Source organism: Coffea arabica, chromosome 2e (assembly GCF_036785885.1).
Source record: "Coffea arabica cultivar ET-39 chromosome 2e, Coffea Arabica ET-39 HiFi, whole genome shotgun sequence".
NCBI lineage: Eukaryota > Viridiplantae > Streptophyta > Magnoliopsida > Gentianales > Rubiaceae > Coffea > Coffea arabica.
The window spans coordinates 11065431-11083514 of NC_092313.1; the positions used below are offsets into that span (position 1 = coordinate 11065431).

An 18084-nucleotide genomic window follows, 5' to 3' on the forward strand; every position below is an offset into this window, starting at 1 on the left:
CATATAGCGTAACCATGAGCTGCATTCCTCATTTCCGGTCTTGCCACTTTAGTAAAGGCTGATAAATTGTTAACATAAGATTCGATCAGCTGAATCAGGTTGCTGATAATTTGGCCAAAAACTGGTGTTACAGAAGCTTAGAGCCTTACTTAATTTTGTCCCACTTTTGTGACTTTTGTGGACTTTCATGTTTAGCTAGGATCATACATCATCTAGGACCTCCGGGATCTCCTTCATTTTTATGTAATACTAACATGCCTAGAAAGAATTATAACATTGAAAAAGATTGAAAATTGTGCCACGTAATTGAAGGCTACCTATGAACCAACGTAATTGTGCTGTTAGCTACCACCAAACACTTTAAACATTTGTGGAGTGGGAGATCAAGGATTCAAACCTTACCTTCCATCAATGTACTACTATATGTGGTTTCTTCTCAATCTATACAAGTGCGTAGTGCATCCATTTGATTCGATAGTAATTCCCCGTCAGTTTCTCTAGGCTCTGTTGGGCGTCTCCCCCGTAGTGTAGGTTAGAGTACGAGTAGACTAAACTAAATGTTGCTGCCTGATAAAAATAAAAATAAAAATAAAAAACTGAAGGCTACCTATGCAGTGGGCTAGATCTTAAATTTCAAGACAAAGGCTTGATGAGCCTTCTGACCATTAGCTCTCTACAGGCCATCCTGTCCCCTTGGCAGCATGGCTTCTTTAATGGGGTTATTAATCTTTCTATCTACCCCTTCTTTGCTATCTCCGTAGAAGTCATATAATAGTAGGAGTACTACTTTTTACTTATAAAATTACCGGAGTATTAATTATTGCACTATATTCTATATGGATCCTTATCTTCCACTAATCTTTGCATTATCTGGATCAAATTTCTGCTGGATCTGATTAAGTTGTTGTTAGTATTCTAATTTACATTATTAGTTCTTAGATCTCAACTGGATACGTTTAACATTAATAGAGTAAGCCATTAGTTAGCTTTTTTCTCCACTGACACATTTATTAATTTTCCCCAGGCAAGTTCTCCACTCTCCACCTCTACATCTTCACAACTCCATGTGCCTTTTTTGTTGTTTTCTTTTTCTTCTGTCAGAACTCTTGTTTGCCTTTGTTCCTGCATGATGTCAATTTTGTGGCATTCTGACACTCATCAATTTTGTAACTGTTGTTTAAAGATGCAGATGTAGAGCCCTGCATTATTGTTGTTTCCCACTTCCATATGTAGTAGTATTTTTTTTGTTCATTACTTTCTGGAATAAAATTTTTAGTTATTTAGTTTAATTTGTTGATTCTACGGTTTGATGATCACTCTACATGTCATTTACTTCATATTTAAGGTATTATTTTCTGCTCAAACTACATAGGAGTAATAATAATAAATCAAACCAAACACTTGTGTTTGATAAAACTGAAGTCTGAAAATGAAAGTCTGAAATCTGAAGTCTGAATCCATTAAATTATTAAATTGTTAAGTATTAAATCTAATACATTTGAGTGCATATCACATTCAATAATAATTGAATAACTTATCACTTAATTTGGGAGCAAGTTTTGTCTAAAAAATTCGGTACCATTTAATTAATTCAGATGTTCAATTTTTAGTTATCAAATGGTCTGAACATGTTATGATCTAAATCTATTAAATTTAAGTGCTGAATTGGATTGTCAAACAGGGCCTTAATTTGCAAAGCGAAGGATAATCTCGTTTGTTATATCCAAATTGCATCGATGGATTCCGTTCAATTAAAAATTACTCGGTTAATTCATAATTGGTGATAATTCATGACTGGAATGAGGACTTATCAACAAAGGCCTTCAATAATCACTCAAAACCATGACTAACCAGTGGTGGTGAATGGTAAATGGTCAAGCTTAGACCCCAAAGTTTTATCATTTATGGGCAATCACATTCTTCAAAATGAAAAAAAAAAATGAAGCTATTGATTAGAAATATAACATCAAAAATTGTAGCATTCTAAAATTGGTTTTGTCTGCTTTTATCTGGAGATTATTGCATAAATGACTTTAAGAGACAACTAGGTTTTAGGAGAAAAAAAGAAAGTGAAGAAAAAGCAATAGAGAAAAGAAAAAAAGAAAAAATGTTAATTAAAAAAGAAAGTCAATATCACATGGGCATGTGCGATACTGTTACCTAACATCATACTAGTGATTCATACTTGGAATATTAAGCAGAGAAAACATGAGCTACTCATTAAACAATTCCGACAACGATTACGTTTAATGATGGAACACAGGATTAAAAACAAAATAACGTAAGAACTAGTTCAATTAAAAATCCACAAAAAAAATGTAAAGAAACAATATATTATTTATAGCTTATAATTCCATTGGATTCAGCATCATAGGAATTCGATGAATTACAAGAGGAGACATTAGATTGCTAAATAATAATGGCACACGAAGAAATTCATTTGACAGAACTCCATCATGTGAAAGCCGAAAGTTTGGCCCAATAATGATGTGGACCAAGCTATGGTGGGCAACAATTCATACTACGTTTTAACAGATCATCAGACCAAGCCTTATTATTACCCAATTCTTTGACCGTCTGACATCAAGATGCAAGCCTATGGTCACAAAGGATTTAAATGAGTGTAAGTTTTAATTCTTCTTCACAAAAAAAAGTCAAAAATTGTGGCATATCATTTTAGAAACTAAAAATGGGAACGAGGAGAAGGGTTGAATTGGACGGTAAGATGAAAAAGATTATAAATAGAAGATTCTAAATTTAATACCTTTCACTTGCGAAAAAAAAAACACGAGAACAAGTAGAGAAAAACTACCTTTAATGATAAGAGAGAACTATAAGTGCACAAAATCCGCGTATATTACTTTAACCAAGTGTCGAGCTTTAATTGTACCAAATTTTTGCCAAATTCCTAGCAAGTATGCATGATAATTCAATCTCTCAAGGACTTCAATCGGCAAGATGTGGAGATGAAGTTTATATAATATGAACCACTATGTATGATTTGGCATCCTCGAAGTCCACATTGGAAGTGATGTTTTGTTAATGACTTCAACTATTATAAATATCATCATTTCTCTAAGAGTAACTTTGGTTTTTTAAACATGCTATCACTACTACTTTCAAGAAAAAAAAAAATTACTTTCATTCAAATTTAAGGTGAGCTAACTTAATAAATCAAACGGGCATATTATGTTTTACCATCAATAACTATACATTGTTCATTTACATATGCCATAAGTGTCATAAAAGAAATAAAATTTAAAACAAAAAATTGGTAAATTTCTCCACACTTAAGAACTGCATATGAGTACAATTTTCAACATTATCTATTTTTTTTCCCTTTCCTTTTTATGTCTCAATAGAGGCATATAGTCTAACCCCACCAAACCACGAATTCGCATGCATACCACATATATCACAAACATACACGCACAAACAAGATTTTCTACCCTAATTTTGTGCGTGCATATTACATGCATATGCAAACATGTCACAAGTCAAAGTAAGTTAATTTAATTACCAAATTTTATAATAATCTGACAATAAAATAAAATTTTCTATTCTCAAGACTCAACTTGACAGGAAAGTTCTTGGTTCGACTCTTAAACCCTCCCCTTTCCCCTTTATCTCTTATAATGTTTGGAGGGAAAAAAAGTATAACCTTCCAAGAAAGTTTCTAAAAAACTCAAATATGGCTAGATAAATGTCAATTATCATTACATCGAGCCAAAAGTATGTGTCTGATGAGATTTGATGGAAGTAATGCCTTAGTCCACAGTGAAAGAAAAAGAAAGAACAGAAATTTCTCTTGACAAACCCAAACTTATTTTATTTGATTCCATCCATACGAGATTTTCTACAGCAATTGTTTGTGTCCGACTGTCCGTGCATAGCAAGTGCATGTAAACCAGGCGCATCCCACAAGTCAAAATTCATTAACTACCACATTTTATGGTTATATGACACTGAAAACGAAAAACTTTAACCCCAAAACACACAAATTTGGCCATGCTTGGATTGCTTGTTTCCGTCGAAAAATATTATCGTTTTCCGTGATCACATTTCCCTATCGAAAAACTTTAGGTTGTGTTTGGATTGCATTTTCCGTCATTTTTCATGGAAAAATTACTGTAGCAATTTGATATATGTGAGGAAAAAAGGTGATAGGGAAATGTGATCACGGAAAACGATAATATATTTCTCCCAATATTATTTGTTCAGAACAAATTTTATGGAGTAATGCCTTGGTCCGTCATGTAAAAGAAGAAAGAATACGGGTTTCTAATGATAGACCAAAATTTTTGTTCGATTCCATTTTTCACCCAAATTATGTTTGAGAGTATATAACATTTGCATACAAACTACTATATCCCACGAGTTGAAGTTAATTAATTACCAAAGTTTATGGTTATTTGAAATTAAAACAAAAAAAAATCCCAAAAACTGTTGATTCCAAATCATCAAAATATGGCTATAAGTATAATTTCTCTAGATAAAAAAAAAAGTTAAAAAAATCAGTTCTATAGCATTGCTCCAAAGTTATGGGCCTGACTTCACACAAACAAGGATTTTCGTGCCTAATTATGTATGTGCGTGCATGCCATGCCACAAGTCAATGCTAATCAATTACCAAAATTTATGTTCATTTGTCGTTAAAAATAAAAATTCTCAAAAACATTTTATTCCAAAACATCCAAATATCACTAGTTTAATATCTCGTTGTAAAAGTTGAAAGTATTAATTATAATGGCACTGCTCCAAAGTTTTTAGATCAAATTTGATGGTAGTGATACCATGATCTATCATATGAAAAAAAGAAACAACAAACATGTGAACAAAGTTTGCTCCAAAGTCATAGTTTGCTCCAAAGTTATGTGTGTGATCAAATTTGATGGAAGTGATGTCTTGATTTATATGAGAAGGAGGAAGAACAAACATTTTTGCATGTTGGACGCAAAAATTTTGTTTGATTTCACAGGCACAAGATTTTCAACCCTAATTATATTTATGCGTGCATGCCACGTGGATATGAACCACACACATTTCACAAGTTAATTAAAAAATAAGTTTTATATACATTAACATTGTATACATTATTACCGTTAAATTCATGACATATGTGTGAAAATTGAATTTTGAATTCAAATTTTACATAGTTGTGATTTATCCAACGCTGACAGTGTGTACACTATTAGTATAAGAAAGATTAATCTTTAATTAAATACTACCAAACTTTTACGATTATTTGACATTAAAAACAAAAACTCCTACAAACTTTCAATTCCAAAACATCCAAATATGGCTAAATTTAATTTCTCTCAGCAAAAGTTAGAAGCACTAAAAATTAATCCAAATTTATGTGGCTAATCAAATTTGATGGAAATGATGCATTGATCTATCATGTATGAAGATAAAAGAACAAGAAAATGTTTCTTGTGCCTGATTCGCATAATTTGTTTGTTTCCACACGCACAAAAAAAAATTTCTGCCCCAAATTATGTGTCGCGTGCATGCAGCGGGCATGCAAACTACGCTCATGCCACAAGTCCAAGTTAATTAGTTGCCAAATCGTAGTTTGGTTATTTGATGCTAAAACCAAGAGCCTTTATTTCCAAACACATTCAAATATGGTTAAGTTTAATATCTCTCCTTAATAGTTAAAAGTAGATGTGGCAATATGGATAAATGGTTCATAATTGGTTTTGACTTAATGGATGGTGGATGAAATTTATCCAATCCATTTAAATCCATTTAATAAATGGATCTAAATGGATGGATCTAAATGGATTAAATAAAAACCAATTATCCATTTATAATCCATTTAAATATTTTGGTTACTTTTTTTTTGTATTACCATTTCTTGTAATATGAAGATACTTTTTTATGTACTCGTAAATTTTAGGTGTAGTTGGATGAGAAAGATGGCAAAATACTTAGATTTTTCATTTAAGAATTTAGGTAGTATTTTGGTCTAATTTAAGAACAATTGGTCTAATTTGGTTACCGTAATTTATAAATAAAATTTTCAAATGTTATTTAACCTATATCATAAATATAATTTTTAATTTTTTTTATCTCATACACGTCATGTCACAAAAAATTTATAATATTCTTTCAAATACAACCAGTGATTGGAAAATTTTCTGGGTTTAAATTAAAGAAACAGTGAGGGAACCCAGCTAGGAATAGGAGGGAAGGTTATGGTGAGGGATCAAAAAGGGGGGGGGGGGGTGGGGGTTCCCAAATTGAGTTCGTTGATGCGGTCCGCCGCATGATTGGGGAGCATGGAGGACTACACTGTCATATATTTCTTGCTTGCAAGTTTTGATCATGATTGGCTACTTTTATTTGGTTTTTAAATAAATGAATATATGTGGTTTTTGTGGATAATCCATATAAATCCATTTAATTTAATGGTTTTACTTTGGTCAACCATTTAAAACCAATATCATAAATGGATAATCCAAATCCATTTAATTATGGATTATATGGATGGATAAATGGATCTCAATCCAAATTGCCACCTCTAGTTAAAAGCATAAGCTCATAATAAGATCCGGAAGTGGGTGATAAGATCCGGAAGGTGGAGGATGCTCATAATGGCAACTTTGGCTATAGTAACAGAGAGAGCAGAGAAAACAAGTGGCCACCGACGGGCAATGAGTCCCTGGAAAATCCGCTTGTGTCCTTGGAATGTTTTATTTTTCTGTAATAGACATATGGTTGGAGTTGTAATTTGGGGGATTCCCTGGAGGTTGCTTTTGGTATGTGATGGGACAAAAGTGATGCCGCTGGAAATTGGAGATTGATCTATGCCCTTTGATTTTGTAAATGAAAAAGTCAAAAGGTAAGAGTTTGGAGGGAAAAGGTTTGTCAGACTCTGGAATTTCTAAAATCACCCCTCTGATATCTGTGAATTGTTTGTACTATTGGCTTCATTGACAAGCAAAGGTCATATAGATTTCTTGTACCACCAATGAACAGGAGGATCCAGTGCCTGCCCTTTTTTTTTGTGTATTGTTCTTTTGCCACCAAAAACCTTGGATTGCAATTGCTACGATTCCGCGAACATGTTTTTTAATTATATTTTTATTTTACATATACTAAATCGATACAGTAATTTTTTTTATAAAAATATCAAAAAAATACAATTCAATCAAAACCTTAACTGGCCATTCTCTAATGTTTCGTAGTTGTCATTAATTGAAAATGTTTCTCTGATGACTGTGATTAAGCACTAGCTAAGTCACTAATCTCACCGTGATTATGAGCATACAACTTCTCCAAAGAACTTGTATGACATAATAAGGCCAATTCCTTTTAAGGTCTTGTTCAAATTGTTATATGTTTTTAGGAAAAAATTTTCCGTCTTCCGCAAATATTTTTTTAATAATCTTTTTATCTCACGTATATTACATTTTGTCTTCGAAACCTTAAACTTTGTCCCTAGCACCCAGAATTAAAAAAAAACCAACAGATGTTATCACTGGATGGATGGTGGGTACATTGTGCATTGCATTCAATATTCATACCTCTGATAACGAAATTTAGTAATAAAGGCTCACAGCTCATTTGGTGCTGGTCAATATTGGAATGGGGTGGAGGCATGTGCCAAAGATATAGTACTATTAAATAATCAAGAGGACTGACTGGAAGGAAGGTTGGGATCCGAGAATGGTGAGAGATCTTGGTCTTGCCCCTTCTATTATATGAGGTGAGGTCGACGAGACCTTATTTATGGATGACCAAATTTTCTGTTTTCTAATGGCTTTGTTGTTGAGGATGAATTGGTTCTGTTTTTGGATGCAATAATTTCCAAACAGAGGACGAGGTCAAAATGCGATTGTAGCTCATTGGACCCCATTTGGATTTTGCCAACCCGATTGAAAATGAATTCACAAGATCAACCATAAATGCTGCTACGTACTACTTACCATACTACATCACCATAAAATAAAGGGATTTTTTTTAGAAAAATGGTTTTTTTTTTTTTTTTTAAAAAAAAAGAGCTTTCAAAGCATCCATTCTGACCACATTTTGTCTTCATCTCAAAAACATAACGTCGAACAGAACAAAATTCGGTACGCTAATATTTTTCTGAAAATTCTCGTAGAAAATGCAATCTAAACAGAGTAGAGAAATCGGGAGAGGTAGGATTGGATTTTGGGTTAATGTTTGAGAATTTTTTTTTTCCCGTAGTTCTTGGGAAGCAAAATAGGATCACTGTCCTCCCTGTGATATGAAACAAAAAATTTATTATGAATCTGATGGTGATTTTTTTTCTTTTTCTTCTTAGGGTTTGATGGTAGAAATTTTGATATTGACTAATGACTATGGTTTAGATAGAAATTTTGAAACTGGATAGATCGCAATAGGCAGTCGACAAGTGAACTGCTCTTTTGGACTGGTCTTTGGGGTCTTTTTCTTGGCCTACATGGTCTCAACAAGATGAATGAAATTTGATGGGCCGAACGGAATTTTATGTCGATTAGATCATCAATTTCAAGCATATAATTTTCCCGGTACAGAAAGTGGACATTTTGCCTTTTTGTTGGTTGTTAGTACTTTGTTTTATTGTGTTTATTCTCGATTATTTGTGGTTCTTCTTTCAATCCGTTCTCTTAATTATGGGAGAAAGAGAGAGAAAAAGAAAGAAAGAGAGAGAGGGGCTCAAGAGCTGAATCAAAATTTCATGGTCATTTAACTAATATCCCTATCAGTTAAGTTGTTGGATCGTAGAACCTTCTATTTCTTGTTTGACGTGAAACAATAATAATTTGATCCGAGAAGAAAGGAAACAAACAAGACATGTGCATCTCCTCTTTGCCAATTGAGCTTTACAAATTTGCCCGCTATGAAACACTTTTAAAGTTTTATGCAATAAGTTGTAAACAAATACTTCCTTCGTCTCAAATTATTGGTCGCATTTCGAGATTTCAATTTTTTAAAAATAATTACTTGACGGTGATATTAATAGGTTTGTTTCCAAAGTTGTCCTGAAAAATTCAAAATATAAATTTGAATTTAGTATAAAATATAAATAAAGATGGGAATAATATTAGAAAAAAAGATAAAAAATAACTGTGATTTAAGTAAAATGACAAATATTTTACAACATCGCAAAAATGGAAAATATAAAACTTTCAACCTTAAGGTGAGGGACTAGCTAATTCTATCGACCTTTCAAATTTTGGAAAGGACCTAGGTACTTTTTATGGCCGTATGCCCTTATAGATGGCACTACAGGAGAGTGGCAATAAGCTCCTATAATATAAGCAAATATATACTTCGTTTATCACCCAACTGTGGGGAATTCTTGTCATCGTCTCAACATTGCCAATCATCATCGTTCATCTCTACCTAATTAGTGGGTTCTTTGTATTCCGCGGGACAAGCACACCAAAATAAGTAGGCATTATTAGGGTGCAAACGAGGCAGATCGAATCGAATCTCAATTTAATTTTATGAAGTTTGAGCTCGACGGACTCAAAATATAAAGATCGAACTCAAACTCGAGCTTAACAAAAAAAAAATAATTATTTTATTTTTTAAAAAATGAATAAAATAATAATTTTTCTTAACAAATAATAAAATATTAAGAATGTATCTATGTAATTTTATTATTAAAATAAAAAATAAAAGATATATATATAATCGAGTCGATTCGCAAGTTAACGAGTTGAATATCTTTGATCTCGAGTTCAACTTGATCAGTTTGACCTCGATATTGACCGAGCTTGAGTCGGGTTCGGATTCGAGTTGCTCGCGAGCGGCTTGATTCGTTTGCAATCCTAGGCATTATATAGAATTTTGACGTTATTATCCTTTCTTGAATTACTACACTTTAACATAAAAAAATTTAAAGTCCTACAGATCAGTACCATTTGTTATCGTGCGCGTTCTACAGACAAAATAACTCCAAACCTCACTATATTCTGTTTGCTAAACGTATAGAACGGAAGACTCCATAATTAGTGATATAGAACTTGATTTTAAGGAATCTCTTTTTAAAAAAAATTGTTTGCTTTATGTTTCAGCACACAGGGTTTATTAGACAGGAAAATAGAATAACTTTCTAAGAGTTCTGCTTTTTTCGTGGAAAGAAAACTCAAGAGCAACTGGTGCACAGTGGAGCTATATGCGTCTATTCGGTTTATTAAATAAAGTAGCCCAAAAAACTAGTACTTTGGATTGTGTTTGTTTTGGAATATTTTTACTGTAGCACTTTTTGTGATGTGATGTGTGTGAGATAAAAAGGTGTATTGAAAATTGTAATGATGATGTAAGCAGATAAAATTGGAGAAATAAAACACAATCCAAACAAACCCATTGCAGTAGAAAACTAGGCTACGAGATATAGAAGCCCGTAAACACATGGGCTGCCAATCAGAACTATTCATTTCCACATATCTGGACTCCTTCTCAGAACTACCCTCTTGTCTTGACAAGATGAACAGCAAGAAATGGGAGTTGCAATATGACGTCCTGTCCCATTATTCAGCATGTTTGCAAACATTGATGAAGGCCTTTTATTTTGTTATTATTGTTGATCACAAGAGAGATTGCAATTCAATATCAAATGCTCAAATAGGCCGATTATTGGAATCTGAATAATATTTAAGGAACAAGATCAATCAGAATCACGTAGACCATTTATCACGAGTAACCATCCTTATTACCCAAAAAAAAAAAAAAAAAAAAACCATCCTTTCTTCAAACTACGTTACACATTGAGCAGCTAGCAGGGCATTTGAGAAAAGGGGGATACACATTTGAGAGAGGAGGATGGAGATAGCTGGACTAGATTCAAAGCATGGTCTAAACTAGGGAAAGGAGCCGAGGGGGTGGTGTACAATACTCGCGCCAAATCAGATTCCAAAGAAGTAAATATTCTCATCATAAGCTGCAACCTTAAATAGCTAAATAACAGCAGTCTTGTACACTTTTTTGATGACTTTCAGCCAGCCAGTTTCTATAGCAAGTAGAAGAACAATCCCCAAAGTCCATGCTTGAGAAAATTGATGACATCCCAAGAAAGAAGAACACTCTCCAAGTGAACTCAAGGTGAAGAAAATAACCTTCCTTATTGCAATGGGTAGTAGCGATGGTTCTCGCTAGCTGGAGGCTTTGAATGGACTCTGAAGATGATGCAGCATATCGACAACAAATGGAATTATATGTATGCTTCCCCCCCCCCCCCTTCACATTCTTATAAGGAAATTTCAGATGCTCGTGCCTAAATGATATATACAACATTTGAAGAGCCTGTAGGGAAAAAGGCACGATTTATATTCACCAACAGTTTTTACTCGTGCACGTGACTGCTGCACCAGTTGCTTGCAAAGTGATAGTAAAGATGGAATCTTTGAAGCCTTTTTTTTTTTTTTGGTTGGAAGTTTGTTGCTGTCACATTGAGCCTGAGGATGTACTTGCATTTGGGTCCATGGCGCTCTTTGGAAAGGAATGATGTTGATGAGAAGGCCATCGAATTCGCTCAGGAGGACAAGGCGCAGGAGCAGGGTGCGCTATAAAGGTAGGCATGTCTTCTCCAGGCATTAGAACAGACACCTCTCTGGCACTTATAGGCATCTGAAATATTTCAACAAAAAGACAGTCACAAGAACTTCCAAGAGTGTATTTCACAAAGGGCATCAATGATTTTATGAGAAATTCTACAATGTGATATACCATAATTCGTAGAAACAAGAGTGTGACCCATGAGATACCGCAAATGCGGTATACACATGGTAGATGATCCCATAATTTTATACCAAATAGGAGTTACTGAACAATCTGTTGTAAATTGCACACGCATGGCACATAGAAACATGCTTTTATCAAAGAAGCAGCATATTTTGTTCATTGAAAGAGGACTGAAAAGGTAGCTAGCTCTCTATCGGTACTTGACCGATGGAAGTTTTTACAAAATGACGAAGGAAAGTGGAAAGTGTGGAGTGCAGGTAAAGTTTGGTCACTGCAGGATGGTGACCATCACGACCTGATTAACTTAGTATCATAGTTGGAACCTCGGCTACTCCTATTTGCTTCTACTAAGCAATCTTGAAAAAGGGCAACTGGATGCTGAGCAAATTCGTGCTCTTGTAAAAAATGCAACCATGGAGAGAAAAGCATAAGCATCCAATTATGACCCAAGTAACATAGATTGTCACGCAAACCTGAGGAAACAGAAGCTTGAATGCTCATGTTTGTTTTGGGATCAATAAAATCCAGGCGAAATGTTACCTCTGTTACCGTTGAAGCCTGAGGGTATTGGAAGCAGGTAAATGTGGGGAAAGAATTTCACCAGAAACTGGTAAAAACTGTACTAGACAACAATGCTTGAATTTGCAAGCACATCATTGTCCATACAATTTAGCAAAGAAAATCACTAAACAGTATAAACCACACAGTTTGCTCGGTATTAAATGCCATGCTGAGAAGCCAGCACAATCTAGGTATGTGACTCTTTATTACTAAAATGTTTGCAGGATAGAACAAGAATTTGGTTAAAGAACCAAGCACATGAAAACTTAACAAACAAACAGATCAGAGAAGAATAGAAATTCAAAAGCTTATGGCCAGATATGCCTTTTTTTAAATGATAATAACATAGCTGGAATGAATTTCAAGATTAATGGTGACGGACCAAGTGGAATTTAAGTACAGGTGGTGGGCCAAAAATGGACCAGAATGATGGAGCTTCATGCAGCATAAAGTCCCAAATCTCATTAATGGGTAGCAATCGACCAGCTAACAACTTCACTGATGGGCCATTGACCAAAAAAAAAAATCAAATCAGAGGGAGTGTTTTCTGGGGCATACAAACTTAAGGAACATGCACATGCAGACCTGTCAAGGATCTCAAATGGTAAAATTGTCCAGAGCAGTCAATGCAGCCTTTCACTTTATGCCTTTGAAGTTTTTCCTCCTTCTGCCAATTCTTTAGCTGAAATGCGCAGAGGCTAAGACAATATGAAGCCGGATTAATTTTTTTCTGAAACAAGGGCCAAAGGACTCCAAACTTATTTTTTGCATAAGCTCTGAGAATCCTTGCAGGTTCTAGGAATGTATTGCATCCAAGAGGAAGTAATTAGTTTTCCAACAATGCGGAAATGTACTTTGGAAATTCACCTTCCATACGTTCTGATATGATAGAAGACGCCGTATTGATCCCATAAACTTACAAACTCCCCGTCCACCCAACATAGAGGGCGGAAGGTTATTTCCACAAAATTGATAGTGGCATTCCAAATTAAACAATAATCATCATAGCGATTGAGGTGTATTTAGATGAAGAAGCAACCTAAACCAGAAAAAGGAAGAGGAGAAGAAGAAAGGAACTAGACAATGACGAAAAGAGAAGTCTAAAAATTGACAGCTAAACAAGTATTGTAAATTACCCTAGGAAAAAGAGCTCTCATAGAAAAGTTTCAAATAACTTCAAGATAACCTGAATTAAAAGAAACCTAAATGATGGTGGAAACAGGTCTCAACACAGACCTGAAAACACAAATACAAGGAAGAAAGGAATCTTTTTTAATGGGCACAAACAAGAAGAGCAGAAAAAGAATGAAAGAAGCGAAAAATGGCTAAGAAACCAATTAGCTGAAGAGAAGTGCCAAACCCCCAAAATTAACAGAGATGGCCATAATCTACGGAAATACTTGTTGTCAGACCACGAATAAGCATTAACTGACAAAATCCAAACTTTCATCCATACTTGAGACTGCCAGGCAATCCCACACAACCAACTCCAATCAAATCCGAAGAAGTCACAAAGTTATGGTCATTCTTTGACTGCTAGTATAAAACTTATCGTATCCAGACAAGACAAAAACAATAAATAACACAAGCAGCTAAAAAGCACTTACTTTGGGTGATGGATGACAAAGTTTTCCTGCAAACCCAATATGGGATTCGATGTCATGAGGATGTCTGCGCCCAGCAGACGGTGTCAAAGCTGATGATGTTGGTCTGAGGAACCTCTCAAAGATCGCCATTACTAGAAACATTGAGATGAGAATTGCAGTGGCCACAAACCCAAAAGACACAGCATTGACTGAGTTATCAAAGTGCCTCCAGTGATCATCTTTTTGTATGTAAAGTGGTGCACCATTTGGTGACCATCCCATTCCCTCTTCTGCTCCTCCTCCTCCCATCTTTTTTCTACACCTTTAAGAACTCCAAATTTCAGAACTAGGAAAAAAGGGTAACAATCACAAACATAATGTGGTGATCAAAAGACTGAGAGAACATATGCAAGAAGACAGTTATGGCAGTTCAAAAAGATGGGGAACTAAATGAGAAGCTTGACCAGAAAATGCTTTTTGAAGCAAGAACAGTGGTTAAAATGCTGAGGAGACTGAGGACTGAGGAAAGGGTGCAAATTTGTTGCTTCAGTCTTGAGACAGAGATGTTGAAGAAGAGAGAGCTTTGGGATTTGGACAGAGAAAAGTTAGATAAGGAGTAAGGAAGGCTTGTGCTATACTGCTGCGGTTTGTGCGTTTTATCGTTCTTCCATTCAGTCATTTAACTGTGCTGTGAAAAAGAAGTTGAATACTTTGGAAATATGAAAGCATCTAAGTGAATTTCTTTGGCGTGCATCCTTATTCAGGATTTCTTGAAATTTCACTCACAGGTGCAAATATATTCCTTTGAATCGGTAACAGTTCAGTCTCTTCTAAATTTTCTATTAACTTCATTGACCGCCTTTTTTTCAGTATACAGTAAGAATAAGATTAGACGTAAAATAGAATTTATGATATGTCAAAAAAAAAAAAGAATGAATAACTGTTGCGTTTGTGCTGACATATGAGTCGTCGTTTCTTTTACAGAGGCAGGCAAGCCTAAAGAACTTAAGCCTGAACTTCTGGACTAATTTGATGTACTACTATTAACTACTCTAGTTTGGCAATATTTCAGCCACTTTGTCCTCCCAAATACAAAAACCCCACCTAATAAGAACCCCTTCCCTTAATTGAAGGCATAGGTGTCATAAATAAAACTCCACTAGTTTGACCTCTAGTTACGTAGTGCCTTATTGGCCTAATTGGATTCTTAGGACTTTCCAAGAAGAAGTTACCTGCGGGCTCCTTCCTTATTTTTTCGACACGCATGCCCAGGTTCCGGAACTCCCCATTCCCCTTTCTAGTTTTCCACATTATTTCTGCTCAGGGCTGCTTTTGTACCAAAATAAGGCACAAGGTGGTGGTACCGGCTAACCGGGCGTCCAATGGCTAATCTAAAATGAATAAAATTACCATAATTGATGAATTTCAGTATCTAAGAGGTGATGTCTTTAATTTTAGAAAACTTCTGGTACGGAAATAATTTTATAAATAACAAAAAAAAAGATCATTTCAAATAAACCAACAAAAAGTGGGGTGAAATTTTGACTATTTGTACTTCTCGTGACTTTTTACAACACTAGTCAAAACTAAATTAATGCTTTTAGTGTGAAACCATTTGTTATAAACTAAAATGGTTCGAGCTTCACATACAAGAATATTTTCAATTGAAACGACAATTTCTTTCTTGGATTTTGCATTTGTTTTGGTTTTACTACAATTTCTCAAAACATTGAACATTTTAAATATGAGTTACAATTTTTATAGTTCCAAATTGATTTCCTAAGTGTAATTGTCTTAAGGTTAGGCATGTCATTTAGTATGCAAATCCTTTAGAAATAGATTTCTGCAAATATTTCGCAGTATCATTCCCGACTAACACAATAATCCCTTCAAATTTTATGACATTAGGAGATTGCTCGAAAGAATTATATTACATCCAAAACACATATAAATTATTTGCAATATTTACTACATAGAAAAAACTCATAGATATGATGGAAATATACTGGGTTTGTTTGAGTTGGTCAATTTTAAACTCCCCCTTCCCTCCAACCAAAAAAAAATCTATAATCGTACAAACTTTTTTTATTTTTTTTATTTTACATACATATTGATCTTACACTAGGGGGAGCCCAAAAGCTGCTAACCTGGTTACGTAACGCATAACTTGCAAGAGTAAGAGTTTGTCGTCTTCACTCCACACTTACAAACTCTCGGAAAAATGGCTCTGTTTGGTTTTTCCATTTTTAAAAAAACAAGTTTTTTGTATATAATACTATAATAATGCACAAGCAAAAACAATTCAAAAAATACATATCTTTATAATATATCAAAAACAATTTCAAGTACACAAAAAAATTTAAAAATAAAATATATATTATTTTCTTCTTTCATCTATCACCACCACCATCACCCCCACCCACTATCTTACTCATTTTTCTCTTTCCTCCTCATTCCTCTCCCTCCCTCTTCCTTCTCCCTCTCTTTCCTCCTCCCCTTCCCCGCCATAGCCCACCTCCTCCTTCTAGCCTCCACTAGATTGGAGAGGGGAAGGAAAGGTAGGGGCAGGGTGTAACGAGAACGGGCAGAGAAAGGAAAGGAAGGAAGAGGGACGGGGAGAAGAGTGGAGGAGGGAAAGAGGGGATGGTGACGGTAGTGGGTAATAGTGGTGGATGGAATGTTAATTTTTAAAAATTATTCCAAAAATTTTTAAACTTTAAAAATACCCTAAAATATATCCAAAAACATCACTAAAAACATCTACAGTAAAAAATTTTCATATACATTGTTACAGTAAAATATTTCAAAAACACCCTAAAAAACAGCTAATAGCATTTGTAAAAATGACTTGCTAGGTTTACCATTCGTTGCACAAAGTATGAGAAGAATTCTGGTTTGTGGCAACCAAGTAGGGATGTCCTGTACTTGTAGGTCAGCAAACAGTCAATCTAATAATTGCAGAACTAATCTTACACGAATAGACACAGTCTAATGGCTCCAAAGGAAATGATGCAATATTGGGCTTGTTTGGAACCTGAGTTTTTTGGGAGTTTGTCTAAAACTTTACTGTAGTGCGCTGTAGAAGTTTTTGAAAAAATTTTGTAGAGGTTTTTGTAAGGCGAAATTTTTTTCCATTTCTTTTTTTCTTTCCTTTTCTCTTTCTCTTTCTTTTTCTTTTTCTTTTCTTTCTTCTTCTTCTTCTTCTTCCTTCCCCCTTCCCCTTCCCCTTCCCCGTTACCTCCGCCATCCCTCTCCTCCCTCTCCCCCGCCACCCCCTCAGCCCCGCCACCCCTGCAAAAGCTCCCCCTCCCTCTCCCTCTGCCCGCCACCCCTCTGCCCGCAACCCCCTTCCCCCACCCTTGCGCTGTGGTGGAGGGAGCTGAGAGGAACGACGGCAAGGTGGGAGTTGCGAAGAGGAGAGAGAACGCGTGAGGGCTTTGGGTCGCGGCCAAGGAGGAACGGCGGCACACGGTGGAGCTAGGGGGCGTGGCTCGAGCGAGAAGCGGCGGTTGGGCCGGAGTCGCGCGAGGTGGTGGTGGTTTCGTCGGCGTTGCGAGGGAGAGAAAAGGGTTGTGGTGTCGTTGGAGTCGCGCGGCCATGGGCAGCGGTGTCCGGCCGCGGAGACCGAGAAACGCGCGAGAAGAGAGAGACGTGCGGCGAGGTGGCGGCGTGCGCTGGTGATGAGGGGAGGAAATGACAATAGACAAAAGGGGAAGATGGCGGGGAAAGGCAGAGAGAAAGAGGGGAGGGGGGAGGGGGGAGGGGGAAAGAAAAAAAAAGAAAAAAGAGATTTTGGATACCAACATATCGGTCAAAAGAAGAGGGGAGGGAGAGAAAAAAAAAAAGAGGAAGGCCTGCAAAAATTGGCTGGAATAGTTACCGGTTTCGGAAGCGGTGGTGGAGGTGGTGGCCGGTTGGGTGGGGGAGGAAAAAGAAGAATAAAAGTTGAAGTGAAAGTTTTTTGTGTATTATTTTGAAGTGTGTAGGTAAAAAACTTTGATAAGTTTTTTGGGGTTCCTGTAGCAAAAGTTGTTATAAAACTAGTAGCTAAAAAACTAGGCCAAAAACTTCACTTCCAAACAAGCCCATTATTTTCAACATGGACATAAAAGATAGACTAATAAACTTTTCTTGCACTCAATTACTGAAGCATGTTTCGGGCAAACATAGAGCAAAGATTGGGAATTGACCCACTCAACCCCAACAATTTCATTTTCAGCTCCCAAAGTGCAGC

General features: G+C 35.6%; 1 protein-coding gene across 1 annotated transcript; it reads right to left on the minus strand.

Moving 5' to 3' along the window:
• Positions 1–10691: 10691 nt before the first annotated feature.
• LOC113730928 (uncharacterized) lies at positions 10692–14459 on the minus strand. The gene is made up of 2 exons (XM_027255923.2): positions 13872–14459; positions 10692–11589 (listed from the first exon to the last, which is right to left on the minus strand). The coding sequence occupies exons 1-2, from the start codon at positions 14157–14159 to the stop codon at positions 11407–11409; spliced, it is 471 nt and encodes a 156-aa protein (XP_027111724.1). The 5' UTR covers positions 14160–14459; the 3' UTR covers positions 10692–11406.
• Between the last annotated feature and the right edge of the window lie 3625 nt (positions 14460–18084).